Source organism: Macaca mulatta, chromosome 7 (genome assembly GCF_049350105.2).
Source record: "Macaca mulatta isolate MMU2019108-1 chromosome 7, T2T-MMU8v2.0, whole genome shotgun sequence".
NCBI lineage: Eukaryota > Metazoa > Chordata > Mammalia > Primates > Cercopithecidae > Macaca > Macaca mulatta.
The window spans coordinates 20,783,309-20,799,906 of record NC_133412.1 but is presented as its reverse complement, the minus strand read 5'-3'; the positions used below and the strand labels follow the sequence as shown (position 1 = coordinate 20,799,906).

Sequence of the window (16,598 nt, the reverse complement as noted above, 5' to 3'; positions counted from 1 at the left end):
TTGCCTGCACCACCATCTTCCTGGAAATTCTGCTCTCCTCTCTCTTGTGCTTGGGCCCTCTAGCTTTCTCAGACTTCCTATTGAAAGGTCATGGCTGGGCGCGGTGGCTCCCACCTGTAGTCCCAGCACTTTGGGAGGCCAAGGTTGGGGGATCACGAGGTCAGGAGTTCAAGACCAGCCTGGCTAACATGGCAAAACCCTGTCTCTGCTAAAAATACAAAAAAAATTAGCTGGGCGTAGTGGCACATGCCTGTAATCCCAGCTACTCAGGAGGCTAAGGCAGTAGAATCACTTGAACCTGGGAGGCGGAGGTTGCAGTGGGCCGAGATCACGCCACGGCACTCCATCCTAGGTGACAGAGTGAGACTCCATCTCAAAAAGAAAAAAGATCATATCTCAATGTGCTCTTCCTTCTTCCCATTATCCCCGAAACAACCACTTTCCAGTCCCTAGCATTCAATAATTAAGAAAGGAGTTCATTTCATCTGTTGTTCATTGAGTCCCTACTGTGACCCAGGCCCAGCTGCTATGGGTTCAGGAGATTACAGAGGTAAAATCAGTCCATTCCCTTGGAACTTTCTCAGGTTAGCAAACTGATGAAACTCCATTGATTGTTACATTGTCCTGGCACCAGAGCTCTTTTATTTCCTAAGTATTTGAATTGTGTCATCTCCTTATCTACCCAACTGCTGCTGTGTTTCAGGTATTTAAAAACAATAACAATAATCTTTACTGAATATTTACTGTATGAGGCATAGCGCTCAGTGCTTCACACATACTACTTCACATATAATCCCTATGAAGTATAGGTGCTAGAATGAGTTTTCCAGTTGAAGACTCTGAGGCACAGAAAAGTTGGCTAACTTTCCCAAGATGACAAAGTAAGTCAGGATTCAAACTTTGTTGGTCTTCACTTCTAATTCCAGCCTCGTTCATATAACATCATATTGCCTCTGAGACTGTTTTCTTGCTCCTGGTTTTATTTTAGGGAGGCATGCATGACCTGTCTGTCATCTTAGCCTCCTAATGAACCTACGATTCAGCTTCTCCAGGTCAGGTATCTGTTTTTTTTCTCAAGGACTTATTGGGGCACTCTTGGCATGGGTGTTCTGGCTGGCTGGTTCACTTACTTACCCAGGTGTTGAAAACTAATTCAGTTGAGGCAGGCTATTTTGATGTGGCACCATCTATGTGTAAAAACACTTTATTACCAAGTATTCTCTGCACCATTCTGGTGAAGGTCAGCGATGGGGTGGGACGGTCTATCTACAAGGGGCATTTCTTGGTAATAAAAAAGTGTTGGGTTTTTTTTTTTTTCCAAAGGCTGCTTCAAAATATCTCATACCCTGGGGGAAATCAGAGCACGGGACAGAGAAAGTGGGCTGAAGATTTCCAAACATTTTTCACTCTCAACTACTATTTCTTTGTATTAGAACCACCTCTTCCTTCACATGACCTCAGAAGTATTTGGTGTGGCTATATGAAAACAATACTTGGTTAATTTTCATTTATGAAAACACTGTATACATTATGACTCTGTAAAATTTAAATATGTAAATTTGTTTGTTGTAAATTTCATCCTAGGCTGTTGGTCATTTAGAATGGTTGGCCATTGGAATGGTCTTTGGTTTCTGGCTCAGATAAGTTCATCAGGACATTGCCTACCCATCAGGTCATGCTTGGTGCTGGGGCCTTTTGGTGCTAAGGCTTTTGCCGAGGCAATGGTGTATATCCCCCTAGTAACTGTGCCCCCTGTCCTTCCCAGGTGCAGTGGGGGCAGGAGAGTTTGTGAGCCCCTGTGAGAGTGGAGACAACACCGGTGAACCCTCTGCCCTGGAAGAGCAGAGAGGACCTTTGCCTCTGAACAAGACCTTGTTTCTGGGCTATGCATTCCTCCTTACCATGGCCACAACCAGTGACAAGTTGGCCAGCCGCTCCAAACTGTCAGATGGTCCTACAGGAAGCAGTGAGGAAGAAGAGGGTAAGGCCTTAGGAATCCCTGGGAGCTCTGACATATAGGCACTTCTTTCTTTTCCAGTCACTTATGAGCTGGTGGTCCCCCTGCTGTATGTAGAGGAGGCAAGGCAAGTAGCAGCTGGGATCTTGGTCATAGAAATTACTCTGTATCCTGCTTTTTAACAGTTTATAGACTGTTTTCACAAAATTCCTCTCAGTGAGTGGTTCCTGAAAACAATCCTGTGAGGCAGATGGGAGATAGATCTTATCTGTTTTATGGATGAGGAAACAAGTTTGGAGAGGTTAAAGGTTAAATAACTTTTTGGTTTTTTTTGGTTTTTTTTGTCCACAATAGTGACAAATTTGGGACTAGAGCTCTGTCATTTTAGCCTACTGCAGCCATCCAAGTCAATCGGGTCTGAATGCCCTGCCATTTTCCCCATTTGTGTTCTTTGGGCATCTGCTAGAGCAAACCTACGTGGAGGGTAAGGTTCATTCTCCTGAGGTCTGAGACTGGGACTTTGGGGTGCCCGGTTCCTCAGGGTGATTGCAAAGAAACAGCTTCCAGGCCTTTTCAACTCTGGTACCTCTCTTTAACCTTAAATTAAATCTGTACATTGCATTTATTTCTGTGTTGTCTGTTTTTGAGTGAAGGCTGCAGTGGGGAGAAGTCTGAAAAATGTGTGATCTAGGAGAGGGAATGAGCAGATATAAATGTATACACTATAAATAAGTGACTGACAGTAGTATCTAAATGTGTCTGTCAAGGCTAAAGGTCCAGATGGAATGATGTTATACAAGTTAGAGTTCTGACTAATGTTGTCTTGCAAGAGGGAATTGAATTAGGCAACATGGTTATCATAAAATAGCACCGCTGGAGATCTGTGAGGGTTGGCATTTCAGGTACGTGGATGACTCTTTCCTAATTAACCAAAACTGTATCTCACTGCCTGCAGCCATGTGTAGATATGTACAAGGACATGGAAAGGATGATCAGGGAGTTGCAATTCAGGTGTATGCTATTAGGAAGGTGCACAGAGAGTTGTTGAGTAGACAGGCTCTGGTGTGGGAGAGTTGGGCTGTGGGAGTGAGTACATGTGGTGTGGTGGGATTTCAAGGTTAAGTGTGTGCAACACCTAGCTTGTCAAACTGTCAGATAGGCACAGTGGGAATAAGGTATTTGAAGAGTTTCCTGGACAGGACTAATTAGGAGTCTTTTGAGGATTCTGCATAGAGGCATGTCATGGCATTAAAACAGTGGTCATGGTCATGGTTTTGTTTTTTTTTTTCCACCTTATACAATATTGCTGGACTCGAAACCAGGACTTCACAAGGCAGCTCTATAGATGTTTTGTCTGTTGCTTGGTTCAGCATAGTCAAGAAAGCTGACTGGTATGAGATGCAGGCTGTCCAGTTTCATTAAAATGTGTGTGCCTATGTGAGATGTAATAAACTCCACTCATAAAAATAAAATGAAGCATTTGGACAGTGTTTTTGAAGGGATCTCCAGGTTTCTGATAGAAAGTGTGGTTACGGTGAATGTATCTTTATGTTGGCGCCCAACAGTACCAGAATCCTTGATATTTTCAGTGTATGAGAATGCTTAGGGGTTTCTCAATCTCAAGAAGGAGGAAGACATCTAATACTAAAACAATCCTCTGCAGAATTATAGTTTTTAAGAAACTGTTTGGTAGGTGTTATGGATAAATGGGAATTCTTAGACACCAGCTTATAACAGAAGCTCAGTAAAATATTTAAATCCATCTTAGGAGGTGTATTTATTAATGAGTTTGGTACCTAATCTCGTTGGGTGGCACACCATCAGAGATCCTTCAGACACAGGGATTGACCCTGGAGTTGGGTTTATTTAGTACCTTCATACTTGATTTAGATGGCAGGATTAACAATCTATTCATTTTAGCATCTGGCTGGGCAGGGCACTCATACCTCAAAAATGAAGAAATTGGAACCCAGACTACTCGAGAAAAATTAGAGAAACACACTGCCTAGACAGGGTAATACTTCATTAGACAAATGCAAGGAAATATAATTAAGGATTAACATCTAAATAGACCCGTCCTGGATTAAGCAGACATAAAGTAGAAGCCTTGAGAATAATGCAGGACTGTGCGGGGTGCCGGCAGTGACTCAGCAGTAGAATCTTGGTGCGAAGATTGTGACGTGCTATATCGAGACAAAGCTGAGAAACAGCTCTGCTATATTCTGAGTTTCTTAAAACCATGTAGAGTTTCTGTTTTGGGATTTCTGTTTGAGAAGAATGTGGAGAATGCTGAATCAAGAAAAGAGAATAAAAGTGAATAGGTTGGCTAGTCAGAACTAAGTGGAGATGGAGACCCCTGACATGGGGCCTCAGCACTGCCTGGGCTGCTCCAGCAGGCAGCGAGGGCACTGAAGGGGGAGCTGTCTCCACAAGGGATCTGCTGTAGGTTTTACCACTGGGTGTGAAGGGGAAGGGGAGTGGTACTGGCATTGAACCTTACGCATTGGATTGGGTTGGGTTTTAAAATTTGTGATAAAAATTTCAGTTAATTAGAACTTAATTTCCCAAAACTCCTAATTAACTAAAATCTCTAATGTCTTGCTTTTCTTTTCTTTTTTTTTTAATGTGTTATTTATATATGAGAGGAGCAGATGACAAGAAAACAAGCTCAAATTAGATATTTGGTCAAAAGAAGCAATTTCTAATTGCCTAGGGTCATTACAGCTTCAGCCTCATCTCTCATATCTTCTACTTCACCCTCAAGACTATAGAGCAGTCATTGGTGTTCAGTGTCCTGAGGTACTTCAAGATCATCAAAGGTAGATAGTTTTCAATAAAAAGGTTGAAACAGGATTTTCTAACCTTCACTTAATCCGTTAAAATTTTAAACCCATATTTCATTGACCATTCTGGTTTATCAAAGTTTTAGTGTACAACGGGGTAAAAAGGCTGATGCAGTGGGAATATGAAGGGTTTATTATAAAGTGTTCATTAGCTATTCATCTCCACAGAAGGTAGAACTAGAGGAAATGGGGTTTAGTTTTCAACAGGAAAGATTTAGGATAGACACAAAGGGAACTTCCTGATGGTAAGGGTTATTCAAGTTGGAATATGTCACTGTGGGAAATGGTTGTGCGCCCATCCCTGTGAACAGTCCGGTGCAGGAACCTTGGATGTTTTTAGGTCTAGGACCTACCTCCAGTCCTCATCTTCCCAATTCCTCCTGCTCTTGTCCCTTCTTTTGGCAGCATTTTAAAGGCCTCAAGACAGATCTCTTTCTGACCCATGGGGAAGCCCTTGGCCTGTCTTTGGGGACACACTGCTGTGGATAGATAGCTGGGGAGTGAAAAGGGGGCAGTAAGAAGCAGGTATAAGGTAGCAAGTAAGAAAACCACTCAGTAATTATTCTCTTATTTTTTTTAATGTAGAATTTTTAGAAATTCCTCCTTTCAACAAGCAGTATACAGAATCCCAGCTTCGAGCAGGGGCTGGCTATATCCTTGAAGATTTCAATGAAGCCCAGGTGAGGAGTTTCTTTGTGTAACCTAATATAGTGGCAATGAGAAGAGCCAACTTGCTGTGTGAGAAGAGGCCTGAGAGGGGTTGGGGAACCTGGATAAAGTAGCCAGAGATTTCAGGAACTGAGAAACTGCCAAAATGTCGTTGCATGAAATATAATTTTTGTTGTGTATAGGGAAGAGAAGTTAGGACCTTGGGTTAGTTAATGGCTCTGGTTCTGTTGCTGGGACAAAAGAAGATTGATATTTATGTTTAGTAGTAGAAACCCCTATTAGGGTTGCTGATTCTTAGCCTGAAAGGCTGAGTTCATAGGTCTTGTTTGTCCCTTGAGGATTTAGGTCCTTAGAATGCTGCAGGTGAGGCAGAGAGAACATCTGTGGAAATCGTTTGGGCCTTTCAGTGAGAAGAGTGGCCTTGGGCAGAAGGATAGACTAAATCACACGTTGGGTAGTAGTTGGGAGTCTTCAGATCTGCTCTTCATGGCTCACTATGGCTGCTGCTTAGGAGCTTTCCACAGAAGTCACCAAACCCATTGGCTCTGCTGCTTGTCTTCCAGTGTAACACAGCTTACCAGTGTCTTCTAATTGCGGATCAGCATTGTCGAACCCGGAAGTACTTCCTGTGCCTTGCCAGTGGGATTCCTTGTGTGTCTCATGTCTGGGTCCATGATAGTTGCCATGCCAACCAGCTCCAGAACTACCGTAATTATCTGTTGCCAGCTGGGTACAGCCTTGAGGAGCAAAGAATTCTGGACTGGTAAGTATTTGAAAGCCCATCCAGAATTGTCTAGATAGGAAGACAGCAAGCTTTGGAGGGAAGAGAATCTAGGTGAGAGAGTAAAGCTTTCTAGAAATTGGAATGTCTGTAGGATAAATTTGAGTGGGTTTGAAATGCCTTCAGGAGTTTAGTTTATTTCCATAGGTTACATTGGCTAGGAACCTTTTGAAAATGTGTGAAGATTTGTATATAGGGTCAATATTCTCAACCTGTAAAGTTAGAGAACTAAGTTTTAAGCGAACATTAAAAATATATAGGCTCAGGAGCATGATTCAGATTATTCTCAGCCCCAGAACAAACATGGAAATCAGAAAGCCAGGATTGCAAGGAATACAGGTCATTCACAGAAAGAAGGAAGAGAAGGGGGACCCTAATATAGGGCTTAGCTTTTTGAGATGAAGTCTTGCTCTGTCACCTAGGCTGGGGTACAGTGGCACAATGATGACTTACTGCAGGCTCAACCTCCCAGGCTGAAGTGATCCTCCTACCTCAGCCTCCCAAGCTGCTGGGACTACAGGCACTCGCCACCATACCCAGCTAATTTGTTATTTTTTGTAGAGATGGGGTGTCGCCATATTGCCTAGGCTGGTCTCGAACTCCTGGGCCCAAGAGATCCAACCACCACAGCTTCCCAAAGTGCTGGGATTACAGGCTTGAAACACTATGCCTGATGGGGCACTTAGTTTTGAAAGCATTCAGATGTACATGAGTCCCTTTGCAGAAAGGCGGTTTGTTGGATATTACTTGTCATGCTAAGGTCCTTTCCAGTTACATAGGGCTCTCTCTCTCTGTCTCCTTCCTAGGCAACCCCGTGAAAATCCTTTCCAGAATCTGAAGGTACTCTTGGTATCAGACCAACAGCAGAACTTCCTGGAGCTCTGGTCTGAGATCCTCATGACTGGAGGGGCAGCCTCTGTGAAGCAGCACCATTCAAGTGCCCATAACAAAGGTACCTGAGTATGTGTGTGTGTGTGTGTATCTTTGTTCGAGAGATCTCCTTAGACCATTCAAGTGCCCATAACAAAGGTACCTGAGTGTGTGTGTGTGTGTGTGTGTGTGTGTGTGTGTGTGTGTGTGTGTGTATCTTTGTTCGAGAGATCGCCTTAGACCTCTAGGTGTCAGGCCTTGTGGTCCAAGGCTCAGGCCTAATAGGTTGACCGTATCCATGTTTCTTAGAGAAGAAAAGTACCACCTTCAAGAGGTGAGTCAACATAAATGAAGCACTGGGCATATATTTGTTAAATATTTCTACAAGGTCAGCACATAGTGATGATACCTCTACTTTTGGTCATGATCAGCAGTGTGTTTGACATAGGGCTTTGGTTTGTGCAGACTGGGATGTATTGGTTAGAATCAAATCTCTCTTTGTAATGGAGGGCTAAATTGAGTGTACTTTCCTTCTTCACTTTCACTTGCTCCTTGCAGATATTGCTTTAGGGGTATTTGATGTGGTGGTGACAGACCCCTCTTGCCCAGCCTCGGTGCTGAAGTGTGCTGAAGCATTGCAGCTGCCTGTCGTGTCACAAGAGTGGGTGATCCAGTGCCTCATTGTTGGGGAGAGAATTGGATTCAAGCAGCATCCAAAATATAAACACGATTATGTTTCTCACTAAAGATACTTGGTCTTACTGGTTTTATTCCCTGCTATCGTGGAGATTGTGTTTTAACCAGGTTTTAAATGTGTCTTGTGTGTAACTGGATTCCTTGCATGGATCTTGTATATAGTTTTATTTGCTGAACTTTTATGATAAAATAAATGTTGAATCTCTTTGGTTGTAGTAACTGGGATTTCTTCATCTGTTTCTTTGAGCTTAATCTCAGAACAAATGACAAGACAAACATAGTACTTTCTCGAGGTTTTCAATAGGCTTATTCACTTTAGGAGGACAGCTAGTCAAGGAAATTGCAAAGTTAAGAGTGAACTTTATTCTGTGGCATCATTCCCAAAAGGTTATTCCAGGGTGTCTAAAATGCTGTGCTTGCAAAAACTCAGTTTAAAGTAGGTGAAGGCCCAGATTAACAGTTGTGCCAAAAGTTGAGCAGAATTGGGCACAGCTCTGTTTCCTGACAGTTTAAGAAAGACCTCATGCTGTCTCTCTTTAGAGCTGAGATCACTAACAGCTGACCTGTGGGTATTCCCCCACTTAAGAGCTAAAGGGAGAACGAAAGGACCAACTGCCATGAAGGGACAGTGACCATACGCTTGATGGAATGACCTTCCGGAAGATACACACGAGAAGCACAAGGGAGAACACTTGGAAATGTTACAAGTTCTAGTCAAAGACCCAATATTATTATTATTGTCACAATGGCTGGAAGCTGTTCCTTCCCTTCCTCTGGCTTCACTGATCCCCGTTCATGGCTTCTCATTCTCTAAAGCAGGGATCAAGTTTTTTTCTGTAAAGGGCCAAAGAGTAAATATTTCAGGCTTTGTGGGCCATTTGATCCATCACAACTACTCACCTTTGCTGTGAGGGCATGAAAACCATAGACAATGGGTAAACAAATGGGCATGGCTGTGTTTCAGTAAAACTGTATTTACAAAAACAGGCAGCAGGCCATCGTTTGCCAACTCCTGCTCTAGAGATAGCAGTGGAAAGGGTGATCTTTACTTGATAATAGAAGGGAATAAGGTTGTCAGAGCTTCCCTGTGTGTGTAGATGTAGTGATGAAGACCAGATTCAGTGACTATAAACTGATGCCAGAACACTGCATTCTTTTTCAGTTTGGAGGGCGTTGTTCAATGAATATTTATTTTTACTCACACTGATAGGAATATTGATTACCAGTGATGGCTGGGCCATATTAAGATAACTTCAACCCCTATGGCTTGTGTAAGATGGGTAATTGGGCCTGCAGTCTTCACTATTTAAAAATCTAACAACTTGATCTCAGTTTTTTCTTAAAGACCTTTTTATTGCAGAATACTTTTTTTTTTTTTTTTTTTAAGACGGAATTTCGCTCTTGTTGCCCAGGTTGGAGTGCAACTGCACAATCTCAGCTCACTGCAACCTCCCAGGTTCAAGCGATTCTCCTGTTTCAGCCCCCTGAGTAGCTGAGAGTATAGCCACATGCCGCCACACCTGGCTAATTTTTGTATTTCTAGTAGGGTCGGGGTTTCATCGTATTGGTCAGGCTGGTCTCGAACTCCTGACTTCAGGTGATCCACCCGCCTTGGCCTCCCAAAGTGCTGGGATTACAGGCGTGAGTCACCGTGCCTGGCCTAAGAAATACTTTAAATATATTTTCTTTAGCTAGAATTGCCCAATCTGTGTAGGTATAAACTACTTGGTATAGGGAGAGAGAAAGCCTATCTTACCTGTTGCTTTCTTACTTGATGGTAACATCCAGCAGTTAGCCTATTTATAAACATAATTACTTTTTCACATATGAACCATAAAATATTTAACTTTCTGCTCTATATTGTTTGTTTACTGCTATATCTCCCACAGCTTGAACAGTACCAAGGCATGTACAGTAGGTGCTCAATAAATGACTACTGAATAAACGAACATATCCAACAAATGTTCTCAATGTAAAGGATCAGAGATGCCACATGTTCTCCTTGATGGGACAGGCCTTTCCACATGGGAATGATGGGAAGGATTTGTACTCCTGGATGTTCAGTAACTGCTTCCAGGAGAAAAGGTAGAGTCCTATCACTAGGCCACAGATACTTATTTGTGTTTGGCTAGAATGGGATGTTTGTTTTGAATCTTCTGGTACAAACTTGGGAACGTGGCTGTTATTTCAGTTTATGAGCCATAACTTTTCACATCCCGAAACTACAAAAGAGAAAAAGAGCCTTATTAAGTATCATGCTTTCCCAAGACTGCCTTCAAAGAAATATGAATCAGGACAACCTGTGGTCTAAATAATGTCGTCTTAAAACAAGAGTTTCTTTTGACTCTTCTGCTAAAATAGCTTAGAAAAAAGTCTACTTGCAGACATTTGAGAGAGAGAAAGGACAATAAAGTGATTTTCTGAATGGGAATGACAGAGCTCTGGGAAGCCAGCTACCACTGAATCTCACTTAAAGTTTAGAGTTAGAAGGGGTGGTCCCCTCCTTTCACCAATGTGGAAGCTAGGGACCAGCAAGGCGGGGTGCCCACGGCTGCACAGCTAGTTCATATCAGAATTGGGAATGGAAGGCACACTGCCTCCCAGCATAGCAATACATAACCTAGCAAAGGACTTAACACCTATCTCACTGTCAGGTTTTTTAGTATTTTATGATGATGATGATGACTTCTACTAGAAAATAATCTTCATTAAAATTATTAAAGATGGTCACACCTCTATCTCTAAACCTTGTTTATATAAAATGAGCGTATTTGGACTATATGATGGCTAAAGTCTTCTTCCAGCTCTAGAATTCTGCAACTCATTAAAAAGTCACCCACAAAAGTCTACTGAGTTACCCAAGGGTTGCTCCTACCTGCCCAGAGTTCCACCAGCCTGGGTATAGTATTTGTTATAATCTAGTCGTAACAGTAGTTGAGCCAAATCTGAGTTGATCTGATGATTCCGAACACTGGAGAGAATCTTGAATAGGAGTGAAGACTGGCGGCTAAAGCCCTGCAGAGAGAAGGACTCAGCTGTCATTCCACTTCAGCTCACCAACTCTCCATATGGAGGATGGGGGCGGAGGGAGGAGTTTCTTGGAAAAGCCTTGCTCAAAATTCTACAGAACCACCTGGCCTTCCCACATTCCTATTTCTATTAGTTCTTAAAATGACTTGTACCAAATCCATACATGCATGACTTCCTATGAAAGTACTCTTTCACCAGTAGGAATTTAGTAGCTGGTTTCCAGTTAATGTATTTTGTCAAGTACTGGGGTTGGGGAGAACCCGTTTTGATTACAAGCAGATAATTATCTCAGTGAGATAGGGGTTAGTTCAAGGAAGTAAAGAGGGGTAGGATGTGAGGAAGTTAGAACAAAGCCAATGCTTATTTGATGGGCTGAATAAACTATTCAGGACTGAACTATTTTTGAGCACTCTGAGGTAGCACAGTAATTACCTGATTCAAAATCAACTGATACCAACATTTTTATCTTTATATCTTATTTCTGTACGTGTGTGTATTGAGGAAATGCTTTACTGACTCAGAGGAAAGATCATGAATTCTCCATTGACAAAACCACCTCTGTCCTTTCGGCAAGGCTGCATACTTCCAGGCAGACGCACCTTCACGAGAATGCTCAGCTGGGCGGCTCCACGCTCATCCAGTGGGCCTAGGTTCTGACTGACCAGCGAACAAAAACTGTGACAGAGATCTAGGATTTCATTCAGGCAGTGAAACACCTACCCAGGAAACAGAGTTGGCATTAGGAAAAGAAGGAAGGTACGTCCATGAAATTAAAGATTTGGGAGAACAGTCTGATTAATAGCTGACCTCCCAAATCTGAGAGGATAGACACTGTCACTTGCAAGGCCTGCCAGCCCCTCAGACATACAATATGTGTAAAACAAATGCATCCTTTCCTGCGTACACGAGTATTACTCTCTCAGCCCCGCACCAAACCTCCATTCTAGCCACATTTAACTCTTCATTTCTTAGACCCGCAGAGTGTGTTCCTGCCTCTGAGCTGTGAGTGTTGTTCTCTTTGCCTGGGATGCTCTTCTTTTTAATACCAGTTCAAGTCCCACTCTCTCAGTGAAGCACTCCCTTCCCCACTGTAGCCTTTAGTGAACCCCGTTTCTTGCTTCTTTATTATCTGTACTGTTGTCCACTTGGCAATTGTTCAGGCCTCTGTGTTGTTAATGATTTCTGTATGTATATATATGTCTTGTTTTTCCAACTAGATTGTGAGCTCCTTAAGGGCAGAGCCATGAATTATACCTCTTTGTATCCCCAGTGCCTTGCATACAGTAAGCACTCAATAAATATTTAATGATGATGACCTGCTCTGATACTCGGCTTTTCCCTATGGATACATCTATGCCACATAAGGACAGCATCGACCCATCACAGTAGTTCTTGGTTGTTTTCAACCAGCCCTCTGAAATGGCATTTATTAATATATATCTTCCTCTTCCTGGGCAGCAGAAATAGCCCTAAACACCAGAACATTTTTAAAAGTCTGTAACGGCTGTGCTGTAGCACACTGAGGAATAACAACCAGCTCATGTCAGAGAGGAGGCATGACCGTTCCATTAGAAACTACCAGAGATCATTTCAATCTTCCTGTTCTTTATCCTGGAATTGAAACTAGCTTGTGAGCTTTAAAAAAAATTGGTAGCTGGGTCCCACTGTTTTAGGGATTCTAATTTAAGTGCTCTGTCATCTGGATTTTTTTAAAGGGTCCCGATGATTCCAATGTGCAGCCAAAGTTGAGAATGACTGCCACGAAGGAGACATACATGTATTTATAGAAACACACACATCGAGAGAGAAACACTACTCTAGCTGTCTATGAAAACTTTGAAATGACTGATCCATCCTGGTCCAAAAGATTTCTAAGAAGGTGAACTCTATATGCTTTTCATTAATTTTTCTGTATTGTCAGCAAGGATTTTGAGTTTCTTTAACTCCTGAGGGTTTAAGCACATAATTCTTTCATCTGTAGCTGCTCACCACACCCCATATTTCCAAAATTCAAAGACATCTTAGGTCCTGTTTTAACATGCCTTTTTAGTTTTGCTTTACACATTCTTTCCCCCCCAACCCCATCCCCAAAGACAGAATCTTGCTCTGTTGCCCAGGCTGGAGTGCAGTGGAATGATCTCGGCTCACTGCAACCTCCGCCTCCCGGGTCCAAGCAATTCTCCTGCCTCAGCCTCCCAAGTAGTTGGGATTACAGGTGACTGCCACGACACCCGGCTATTTTTTTCTTTTTGTATTTTTAGTAGAGACAGGGTTCCACCATGTTGGCCAGGCTGGTCTTGAACTCCTGACCTTGTGATCCGCCCACCTCGGCCTCCGAAAGTGCTGGGATTACAGGCATAAGCCACCATGCCTGGCCGCTTTATACATTCTTAAAAAATGTTTTAAAATGGACTTGAATAATTGCTTAATGATGGTTTCATATCCTGTCAACTCAAAGCGCCTAAGGGAATGGTCAGTGCTAGAAGCAGTCCGAGGAAACCAATGCGCCTTACTTACAGGTTTCAATAGGATAAAGGATTGAGCCAGCAAATTGCTCAGGAAGTGGTCATGAGCCAGTCGGATGCTTTCAAAGTCTCGGGTAGAATTGATTTGATGAAGCAGCTGGGAGAACTGAGACTCCAACACATCTACCTGATAGACATTACACAAAAAGTTTAGCACCTTGAATATTCTAAGCACTCAAAGACATTAAGATGCCTGACAGATTGAAATGAAAATGCTTTGCCCCCACTCATCTTCCTTCTAAGTCACATTAAGGCTGACCAAAGACACCCTTATATTGCCCAGCCTTGTAGGAAGTTATTTGCATAATTCTAAAACCCCTCCCTCCAATGTCCTGGCTGACCACTCTCCCCTGCCCCATCCTTTTCTCTTTTCCTTCCTTTTTTTTTTTTTGAGATGGAGTCTTGCTCTGTCGCCTAGGCTGGAGTGCAATGGTGTGATCTCGGCTCACTGCAACCTCCACCTCCCAGGTTCAAGCAATTCTTCTACCTCAGCCTCTCAGGTAGCTGGGACTACAGGCATGCGCCACCACGGTCGGCTCATTTTTTTGTATTTTTAGTAGAGATGGCGTTTCACCATGCTAGCCAGGCTGGTCTCAAACTCCTGACCTCAAGTGATCCGCCCACCTCAGCCTCCCAAAGTGCTGAGATTACAGACGTGAGCCACCACACCTGGCTGAAGCCAGGAGTTTGACACCAGCCTGGGCAACAAAGTGAGACTCCACCTCTACAAAAAATTTTAAAAACCAGCTGGGTGCAGTGGCATGTACCTGTAGTCACAGCTACTTGAGAGGCTGAGGCAGGGGGATCACTTGAGTCCAGGAGCTTGAGGCTTCAGTGAGCTATCACTGTACCACTGCACTCCAGCCTGGGAAGCAAAGAAAGACCCTGTCTCTAAAAAATAATAAAATAAAATGCTTTTTTATTTTAAGAAACATGCTTAATGATATAACTCCTGAATTTTCTCAAACCCCACCATTTTATCAAATACAAACTTACAGTCCCTATTCAATACTCCCTGCCAACCTGCTAGACATTTTTCCATACCCCTTCCTTCTACTCATCTCTCAGCACAGACCTGGAGATAGTACTGAAGATTATCCACCAAAAATGCCATGTGATTTCTTAGGCGCCACTTGATCGCATCAGTCTGGTTGGACTTGAGGTGCTTGCGCTGCATTTGTAGGGCCCAGCAGTGCTGCAGCTCAGCTTGCACCCGGCGTACGCTCAGTAAGTACTTGAAAACAACATTGTACCTAGGACAGAAACAACAGGATATTCAAGATAAAAATTTCACCCTGTGACAGGCTCTAGGACTTTGTGCCACCCACTCCTCTCACAAAAAGGCAGTAAGGAAAGAATGGCTAGAGATGTAGACAAATAAATTATAATTTATTTATACAATGGAATATTATATAGCAGTCAAATGAATGAACTCCAGCTACACAACAAGATGAGACCCCATCTCTGCATTTTTTAGATAACTTGGGAAATTTCAATGTGGACTGGATATTAGATTATAAGGGACTACTGTTAATTTTACTGGCTGTGATAATGGCATTGTAGTTCTATTGAAATATGCCTTTTTGAATGGCTGACTCATGTTGCTTCTCATATTCAAAAATACGATTTTTGAATGAAAAACGTAAATCACAAAAGATTACAGATAGCCTTTTTTATAATTCTTAAAGCAGGCCAGGGATGTTGGCTCATACCTGTAATCCTGGCACTTTGGGAGGCCAAGGCAGGAGAATTGCTTAAGCCCAGGAGTTCAAGACCAGCCTGAGCAACATAGTGAGACGCCATCTCTACTAACAATTTAAAACATCAGCCAGGTGTGGTGGTGCCCACCTATAGTCCCAGCTACTCGGGAAGCTGAGGCAGGAAGATCGCTCAAACCCAGGGGTCAAGGCTGCAATGTGCTGCCTGGGCAACACAGCAAGACCCTGTCTCAAAAAAAATAGTGTATCATGAATCAAGGATTATGAGGAATCTCATTCTCTGTCCCTGAGCCCAAAGGAAGTAAAATAGCTTCCCTCTAAGATAGACTCCTGCCTCCCTGCAAGCTCAGGAGCTAACTGCTTAATGCTGAGACTCCGTACTGAAAAGACACATGGGAAGAACAGCTGATTCTTGGTACAACAGGATTGATTTACCTGTCTGTAGGCAGGCTTGCAGAAGACAGTCCCATTCTGTTTGGTTTTTAAAATTATCTATTTCTAAAGGAACAAACATAATGAAATAATAGACCTTGTTTGGATACTGATTTGAACAAACCCAAACATAAAGACAATTTTTAGATAACTGGAGAAATTGTAATGTAGACTGGATACTAGATTATAAGGGATTACTGTTAATTTTACTGGATGTGATAATGGCATTGTAGTTCTGCTGAAATATGCCTTTATCAATTGTTTATTGGCAGAATGAAATGACTGTGATTTGCTTTATACAGCTCTAACAAAAACGTGGGGGAGGGACAGATAATAGTAGTATAATGTTGATGGTTACTGAAGGTGAATAATGAGGACACACGATTTTGTTATGGTCTATACTTTTGTTTATATTTAGAAATTTTTATAATGAAAATGAAAAAATACATCTAAACTTGATTTCTTCAAGGGTGTTGAGAGCATATCAAGTTAGGAGGTAAGCGGACTGTGGGCCTGTAGGATTCTGGGAGCTAAGGATCTTTGGAAGTTCTTTGCACAGGGTCCATGCCACTTGCTTAGCTGGGCCGTGGGCTCTGAATTTGCCATAGAATCTTCTTCCTGAACCAGCCTCATCTTTTCCAGTTTATGCCCAGTCTATTTTACCCTAAGCTTCTCTACCTGAAACAAGTAGAGAGGGCTAGGAAGAAGAATAGGAAGGATCAAGAGTGGCGGCTAGAAGAAGAGATGGCCTTTTTGTTTCCCTTTTCTTCATTCCTCTGGCTTCACAGAGTATGACAGCTTCAATCCTCCATCCAGGCCAGGGGCCAGTTCTCTGACCAGTAGTTGGGTTTGGGAAGTTCCTAGATACGGTGTGACCACCAGCCACATTTGCTTCTTACCTCTTTTCTGTAGATCTCTGGTTTGGGGACATTAGGTCCTGACCAAGGCAAGCAACAGCACTTGGCAGGCTCTCATGATAAAGAGCGAGGCTGACCTGACAGCAGGAGACTCCAGCTTGGTCAGCTCCTTTGTTCCACCCCCAAGCTTGGCTGCCCCTGTCGGCTCTCCCTTACAGAG

The 16,598-nt window shown here is 42.8% G+C and overlaps 2 protein-coding genes across 9 annotated transcripts in view; one reads left to right on the top strand and one right to left on the bottom strand.

Annotated features, from left to right (window-relative positions):
* The window catches only part of TP53BP1 (tumor protein p53 binding protein 1), a 108,152-nt gene extending 100,117 nt beyond the window's left edge, over positions 1–8,035 (top strand). For 3 of the 5 annotated variants that reach the window (XM_015142058.3, XM_015142059.3, XM_015142057.3), the window contains 5 exons: positions 1,766–1,981; positions 5,386–5,480; positions 6,033–6,232; positions 7,057–7,202; positions 7,679–8,035. In XM_015142058.3, the coding sequence (XP_014997544.3) occupies positions 1,766–1,981; positions 5,386–5,480; positions 6,033–6,232; positions 7,057–7,202; positions 7,679–7,866 (845 nt within the window). In that variant the 3' untranslated portion in view covers positions 7,867–8,035. Of the gene's footprint in view, positions 1–1,765; positions 1,982–4,608; positions 4,771–5,385; positions 5,481–6,032; positions 6,233–7,056; positions 7,280–7,678 lie in introns of those variants that run through there. The other 2 variants (XR_013395534.1, XM_077939204.1) reach the window with 2 other exon arrangements.
* Positions 8,036–8,097: 62 nt separating this feature from the next.
* Positions 8,098–16,598, bottom strand: part of TUBGCP4 (tubulin gamma complex component 4) — a 35,224-nt gene continuing 26,723 nt past the window's right edge. For 2 of the 4 annotated variants that reach the window (XM_015142065.3, XM_015142066.3), the window contains exons 14-18: positions 14,447–14,624; positions 13,364–13,498; positions 11,446–11,562; positions 10,692–10,831; positions 8,098–10,038 (exon numbers count right to left, since the gene is read on the bottom strand). In XM_015142065.3, the coding sequence (XP_014997551.1) occupies positions 10,026–10,038; positions 10,692–10,831; positions 11,446–11,562; positions 13,364–13,498; positions 14,447–14,624 (583 nt within the window). In that variant the 3' untranslated portion in view covers positions 8,098–10,025. The remainder of the gene's footprint in view (positions 10,039–10,691; positions 10,832–11,445; positions 11,563–13,363; positions 13,499–14,446; positions 14,625–16,598) is intronic. The other 2 variants (XM_015142067.3, XM_077939206.1) reach the window with 1 other exon arrangement.